Below are 7,982 nucleotides of genomic sequence, written 5' to 3' on the forward strand. Positions count from 1 at the left end.
CTTTTGTATAGAGATTTGAGCTTTATAGTATGCAAATGGAGAATGTGCTTGCATATATTATAATTCCTAGAGTTGGAGCGCCCCAAACTATGTGGTTCTTAAGGTGAATGGCGACGTGCGATAAAAAAACTTGAACGGATGTTGTGCATGATGAGTATTGTCACATACTTGCATGAAGGGCAACAGCACATGACGAGGTTTGCGAGTAGTGGTTTTTTTGTGGGATGGAGTTGTTAGAGGATGCACCTTGGTTCCTCTAATTTGGATCCGGTTGTCGACGAGGTTAGGATGGGATATTGGACCAGACCAAGATCAAGAAGGATCTTGCATATAACGATAGTGTTTGTTTTTATAGTCGTGAATAGATCATGAGTGGTTGGCACCTTCTATAGGAACATTCAATTCAGCCACATTTGTCAAGCGGAAGGAGCCCCGCGGATTCTAAAAGAAAGCAACGCAAGATGATGGGATTGGGTTAATACTAGTGATATTGCTTGCTTGCGATCGCACAAGGTGTGGGTGGACGAATGGCTGCTACGATCACAACCGGGGGAGGAGATGGGTGGGTAAAAGGATGTTTTGAATTAGCAACCTAAGATTGGATAGGACAATATCGTGGGTTGACGATATCTTAAGTTTCAATGCTATGAGAATGTGTTGTCGATGAGATTCTAGAAGCTTGGTTTGAGCGATCTAGAGCAAGAAGGCCGTCTACATGATCTTGAATCGACTCGAACAAGGCAATGATTTTTGTGGTTTATTGAATTGTGTATTTTCCTTTCTCGGCAAGGCCACCATATTTGGATCATCAATTGTAATTAGAATTTTGAGCTATTTAACACTTCTAAAGAAAAAATGACACCGAAAAAAAAGGAAAACTTTTTCTTATCTTTAATTAATGTTCTCGCCCTGGGTATCTTATGATATGATATCTTAGGTAATTAACTCTCTAATTATCCACTGTTACTTCTAAACTATGTGCAAGTGGATTCATATCATTGGATGTAGAGTTGTTTTGGGCATCCTTGCATTGTTTTTTTTTTCAAACTGTTGTCATACTTATGTTAGGTTGAACTTTTAGTTTTCCATCATTATTTTGTGATGTGAAAAGCTTTTTATATCTAAATATGCAAGTGTGGAGCTTAATAAATAAAAAAAGCTATTTTTTTACCAGAAAGTATTGTTGCATGTAACCCCATGTCTAGCATGGCTCATATCTTAATATGTTATATGCCATTTTACCTGAGAATCTTTTTGATATGGGTGTATATGTTGGACCATACATAGAGCTATAAATAGGGAATTTATGCTCTGCTTTAAATTCCTGTTTATTTCTAAATAAGAAAAGTGGTTAGTTTAAGAGAAGTTGATGCACGAAAAGTATGTCCATTATGTACTGGACTTTATTTAAAAAATTTGAAAAATTAAGACGAATTCATTAATCTAGAATATGATTTTCGAGAGAGCAACAAGCTTAAAAATTGTTGTGTCTATGCTTGATAGATGATAGGCGATACTGTTCTTATGGTAGACAGCTATAGCTTAAGAGTTCTCAACTTGATGGGCACTTTTTTTCTTTTCAGAGTTAGAAATGCATGCTTATGTCGCTGGAATTCCTTGGGATGGTGAGAGTTCTCATATTGGTTGCTATAAAAAAAAAAAAGATAGAATGAAATTTTGTCTGTCAAACAAAAGTTAAACTTCTTAGATATTTGCAACATAAAGATTGCTTTCTGTTTGTGAATATACTGTATTTGCAGTACGGTTGATTGCCTGAGTTAGATGTATTTAGGCTTCAATACATTTGATAGTGTGGCTATGTTTTCTGGATATTTTCTGTTGCGCTAAGTCAGTTTCCTTCGTTGGGAGAAGGATTAGTTTAGTCATGCAATGCCCATTATGATATTTGTGTTTTAGAAAATGTACCTGACAACCTATTTTGGTCCTTGTTAAGCAGCATGTGTTTTTATTATCTCTTGTTTTTCTAGCCATACTCTTTCGCACTGAGCGCAATGGGAAAGCTTTTACTTTTTAAATCTAAAATCCTTAAGAATATGCGATGTAACCTCGTGGAGCTCATGCATTCCTCATGGATGCTTAGATTGTATGATTCCTCATTATGGGCGTATGTGATCGTGTTGGCATGGTAATGCTATTTATGTTTGCAGGACATTTTCTATTTTATCAATGGTTCTAAAAATAGCTTGGCACTGTATACAATTCTGTTTACTGACAGTTTTCTTTTAAAATAGTTCAATTTCATATTTATTTTCTTTATATTTTTTTGCTTTACAGTTATGGATGGAGCAAGAGAGGTCACACCAACAATTTTGAAGGAACAAACTGGCTTGGAAGGTAAAGTCTGTCCTCTATTGTCTAGCAGTCACTACCCAAATTAATTACAAGGGATTAAGTCTATAAGCCATTGCCTTGCAACCTCAACATAACAAATAAAGGAAAATATATTTTATTCCAATGAAACAATTCATTGTGAAAATTAAGCTGAATTGAATCAAGATTGACTTCATGCCAAATCATATGAACTAACCTAAATCTAGGAAGTAAAAATATATCCCTCTCTCTATGACCATCTTTACATGTTCTTAATTACATACATAACCAATAAAATATAAACCAATGAATACAAATATAAAAAGGTATGCTCAAATCATTGCTTGATATGATGCTTTTGATGAAATAAGGGCGGAAGGCAAACAGAGAAAAAAATAAACATGAAGATTTTTATCACATGGACTTATTATTGATCCTCGATATGATCCTAGTATTATTGGTAAGTCTTTGTTCATTCCCCAACTACTAATTGCTTAGCACTATATATATAACAACTTCAGCATAACTTTGCCGCACACATTTATGTCTTATTCCACAATAATTCAATCATTGTGGAACTTGATTATATGTAGGGGTGTCAATATTTGACACGACCCGAAAACCCGACTCGAATCCGATCCGAAAATTTCAGGTTAGGGCCAACCCGAACCCGAAACGGGTCGGGTTCGGGTTCAACATTTCGACCCGTTTCAAAAATCGGGTCGGGTTCGGGTTAACTCTTTGACCCGAAATTGACCTGAAAACCTGATTTTGACTCGGCAACCCGAGATTGACTCGATTTTGACCCGTTTTTCACCCGAAAAAGAGGAGATAGACCCGTTTTGACCCAAAAACTAGCAATTTTTTTGTTGGAAACGGGTCACTCGGGTTGTGTCGGGTTGACCCGGACCCGAAGCGGGTCAGTTTCGGGTCAGGAAAACTGACCCGTTCTCAAAAACGGTTCGGGTTGACCCGAATAGTGACGGGTCAGTTTCGGGTTCGACCCGAACCCGACCCGTGACCCGAAATTGACGCCCCTAATCATATGCCTTCTTAAGGATAATAACAACCATATTGGGAACCTTTATTAGCTCTCTATATATTTTTTTATTAATTGTCTTAACATAAAAATCACTTTCATGGAAGTTCTTCTTGGTGTGAAATCAATTTGATTATTTCACGCTGACTTAATATTTCATAGTCTATATTCATTACTTTCCTACCTAGCTTTAATATTTGATATAAGTTTGTCTTCTTTATTACCATGAAATGTTTATTCATCAATCATTTGACGACCTCCTAATCTTTTCCCTCATAATTATCCAAATCTTAATAGATATCTGCACTTATAATTTGGAATCAATTTTATTCCGCTCCCTACTTGTTTTATGAAGATGGGTACTTCATCATTAGCTGGTATTAGCATTGAGACTGAACAACCTATTATTGGAATACCTTAGCTCCCTCCAATTTGAGAATTTAGTAATAATCATATTCTTTGCAACCTTATAGTTCCTATGCGTGCATTCATAGTGTCGTAGTTTTAGTTGATAAAAGTTCCAAATTCTATTTACTAGATGGGTCAGAAATTGGAAAAAAATCTATCACTACTCTCTTGTATTGATAAGGCTTCAAGCAAGACATTCTAAATGAGTTTTTTTAGCTTATAGGATCCATTGGATGTTGCATAGTTGGTTATCATGATATTTTTGTTTTTTCCTTTTTTTTGGCAGTTCTTCATAATTATTTTTATTTTATGCATGTTATTTTTTGTTATAATATTATTATTATTTTTAATTCTCATGTAGGTCTAAAGCTTTGCTTTTACATGTCTTCTCAAAGCTAACTTTGCTTTATTTTTTTTGTCCATAATGCTCTTCATTATTTGGTTTATTATGTTCTTCTAAAATAATTTTTTTAAACATCATCATTAAATAATTTCTTGAGTTGCTAAACTGTCCTCTTTATACGCTCTTTTACCTTTTTGAATATAACCATTGTACTCCTTTTGTGCGCAATAATTTAAATCGCTAAGTGATCTATTTGCCATTTGTACAGCTTCGAAGCTTGCACCTAAGAAGTGGGGTCTTTCTGGAACCTCTAGGATTATGTTGCTTGGAATTTTAGGTGGCGCTAATCTTCTGATCTCTCAAGGAGTAGACCTAAGGCCTAATATTGCAGCGGTATTAGGTTTGGCCGCTATTGACGCTGTTTTTCTTGGGGGAACCTGTCTTGCACAAATATTATGCTTTTGGCCTCCTTACAGGAGCCGAGTTCTTGTTCATGAAGCAGGGCATGTTCTAACAGGTGACTTCTTAAGCTAGATATACAGTCCCAACCATCTTACAACATATGCATATTTGACCTCTTGGTGACAGAAATATGTGCAGCAGTCCATGAATTTTAAATCAATATTCTTTGTTGAAATAGTGAGTTTAAGGTTTCGTTTGGGACGGCTTTATTACTTCATCAGAAAGCAGCTTTTCAGTACAAAATTTTGAATTTTTGAACTAAAAACTGTCTTAAGAAGCGGTAAGAAAGCCCGCCCCAAACGAAGCCTAAATGACTAATTTAATTTAACTTTACCTTCAATTATTCCAGCATATCTGATGGGATGCCCTATAAGAGGGGTCATTTTGGACCCCATTGTGGCAATGAAGATGGGCATTCAAGGCCAGGTATTATATTATATGTAGATTTACTAATAGCCTTTTTCTTTTTCTATGGAATTAGGACAAGCTTCTCTATGTTGGAAAGTCGGATCTTTTTTCCATGGTTCTCTTTTATCAATTCTCAATACGGATTATCTAAGAAATATGAGCACATGCATTTTACGATGAACAATTCCTAGTTTCTTACTTAATTCTGATGAAAAATAGAAGAAAATTTTATTTGGTCATTGCCATGACTCAACCCCTTATAAAAAAAAAAACAAAAAATTGAATTCCTCATCAATGAAGCATGGGAAAAAAAAAATCTAAACCCTACTCAACCAAACAAATGAAGCAAAGCAAATTCAAACTCAATTGCTTTATCATTTTCATTTTTTTTCTTTCTTATAATTGCTTCAGCACAAACGGAACTTGTTTGTGAAAGATTGGTTGTCAGACTACCCTACAGTGGATTAAATCTTCACATTCGCACAGGCGGGTACTCAATTTTGGGATGAGAAGTTAGAAAAAGAGCTGGCAGAAGGTCGACTCAGTAGCACTGCTTATGACAGGTAAAATATGTGAAGGTTGGAAAAGTAATAGCAGAGTTATATGCCTCTTTCCCACACAATACATCACCATACATCCTAAAAACATTCTCAGGTACTGTATGGTTCTCTTTTCTGGGATTGCCGCTGAAGCTCTCATTTATGGAGAAGCAGAAGGTGGAGAAAATGATGAAAATTTGTTTAGGGGTATCTGTCTTCTCCTCCAACCTCCATTAACTGTACCACAGGTATATTCACTTCTGCATTTTTCCTTCAAACCTTGGAAGTAACTGTTCTAATATTGCTTTGCTTTCTTTATTTAATTAATGAGATGGCAAATCAAGCACGTTGGTCAGTCATGCAGTCTTACAATCTTCTTAAGTGGCATAAGCCTGCACTTCTAGCGGCTGTTAAGGCTCTGCGATCTGCCCATAGCCTGAGTGTGGTCATCAGGAGGATAGAAGAAGCCATGTATTCTGGTTGTTGACAAAGCTCAGTTGGTTCTGTCATGGAATCATAATTTTGTCTTCTAACCATGAGCTTCCTATCAGGTGTTGAACAACTTAGGCTTCATTTGAGTCGTCTTTCTTATTGCTTCTTAAAATAGCTTTTTAGTTAAAAAAATAAATTTTTTGACTAAAAAGCTGCTTTAAGAAGCAGTAAGAAAACTGTCCCAAACGAAGACTTAATGAGCCTTTTAAATTGGTCAAAGAGATGATGGCAACTTTATATGCAAATATCATGAAATAGCTCATAAGACCAACATGGAAGGAAGAGAAAGAATTGAGCAAGAAGATTGATTCTCATATATGTTTATGATTTATATCCATTTATGCCATCAAAAGAAGGGGGCTTGCCAGATAATTATTTCCATGTTTATGCTGAACAGACATGAAAAGGTTAGGGGAGAGTGTAATAGTTTGAAAGCTTGTAAAAATTCTTTCCAGATGAGGAACCAAGCCCAAGAAAAAACTGGTGTTCTTTTGCCTTACTGGCTTTGGGATATAGTTATGTTTCATTTAGTTGTAGTAGTTTTTAAATGGGATCTGGTGGGAGTTGAATATGTAAGCCCTGTAATAAAACAAGAATAGCATAAAGCAATAGAAAAGTAAAGATGGAAGAAAGAACTGGAGAAGAATACTATCTGAAGAAATCACTGTTTCATTATGAAGAAGCTCCGTATCTCTCTATTACAGGTCTTGTCTATATAGGGTAGTAGAATGTGTGAGTACAATTTGTTGAGGGGAATATGCTTTCTGTTATGGAATGTCAGACTGCTACATGCAGCTGATGAAAGGTGGTGCCGCACAAGTTGTGGTCCTGCGGCCTGTATTGGTGAGCTAGTTATGTTGCGTGGTGGAACGTGGTCCAGCACATGCTTGAATAACACTGCCATACGTAAGAACTTCTATCTTTATTCCTCTAGCGGGAGCTCTGCTAGGGTTTCGGTTTCCCGCGATTTTGCTTCTCCTTCCCGCCGCCTCCTCCGGCTAAGCCGGAGGCCTCTCCATCGCTATGAACTCCTCCTCCACTTATGCTACTAACTTTCCCCCACTCCCTTCGGGGAGTAGTGGAGTTCCTGTTGCTCCCCTACGCGACTGGAACAACATTTTTGCGCCTTCTGAGGTTGCGACCGACAACATCCCGCTCTCTTTTTTTCCTGAAGAACCTGAGATTGTTCCCTTCTCTGGTGAAAAGCTCTTGGCTGGAGCGCAAGGCTGGAGCTTGTGTCTTGTTGGCTACTCGTTAGGGAGGAGACCCTATTATGAAACTCTGCTTGGAGCTATCAAGAGGACTTGGTCGCTCAAGGGTTCGGTAAAACTTTTATCGCTCAGTGATGGATTTTTTTTGTTGCGATTCACTTCCTCCGAAGATTTTGACATGGTATGGAATAGAGGAGTTTGGTTTTTACTTGGTCGTCCTTTTGTCTTACAAAAATGGCATCCCCGCTTCCGTCCTACAAGGGAGAACTTTTCTAATGTTCCGATATGGGTTAAGATCCATGATTTACCCCTTGCATGTTGGAACTCTGAAGGCATTTCTAGGATAGCTAGCAAAGTGGGTATTCCTCTAGCGGTAGACTCTCTTACAGCACAAAAAACTCGTCTCACGTATGCTAGGGTTTGCGTTCAGGTGGATTGTTCGGCCAAATACCCTGACGAAATCCCCATTTCACTGGATGGAGATGTTTTTAGCCTCAAAGTTCAATATGAGTGGCGTCCCACTCCTTGTGAGTTCTGTAAATCTCTGGTTCACCCATCATCTCTTTGTCCTTCCAACCCTTCCCCCTCTACAGCTAATCCTGGAAAGCCGTCTGCTTCTGCGCGGGGCAGAAGCACTAGCCGAAAGCCACAAAACAGAACTCCCAGGCCATCCCCTGCCTATACGCCCTCTAATCCTCCCCCATCCTCTTCTTTTAAGCCTTCTGCTTCCTTGCCCGATATTGCAATCC

At 37.7% G+C, this 7,982-nt stretch overlaps 1 protein-coding gene across 1 annotated transcript; it reads left to right on the plus strand.

Moving 5' to 3' along the window:
* The first annotated feature begins 2,198 nt into the window (after positions 1-2,198).
* On the plus strand, positions 2,199-6,550 carry LOC110101537. The gene is made up of 6 exons (XM_020829465.2): positions 2,199-2,355; positions 4,390-4,638; positions 4,933-5,009; positions 5,478-5,554; positions 5,646-5,778; positions 5,862-6,550. Exons 1-6 carry the CDS (start codon positions 2,298-2,300, stop codon positions 6,015-6,017), a joined length of 750 nt encoding a protein of 249 aa, XP_020685124.1. The 5' UTR covers positions 2,199-2,297; the 3' UTR covers positions 6,018-6,550.
* Positions 6,551-7,982: the final 1,432 nt, after the last annotated feature.

Source organism: Dendrobium catenatum, unplaced genomic scaffold, assembly GCF_001605985.2.
Source record: "Dendrobium catenatum unplaced genomic scaffold, ASM160598v2 fragScaff_scaffold_716, whole genome shotgun sequence".
NCBI lineage: Eukaryota > Viridiplantae > Streptophyta > Magnoliopsida > Asparagales > Orchidaceae > Dendrobium > Dendrobium catenatum.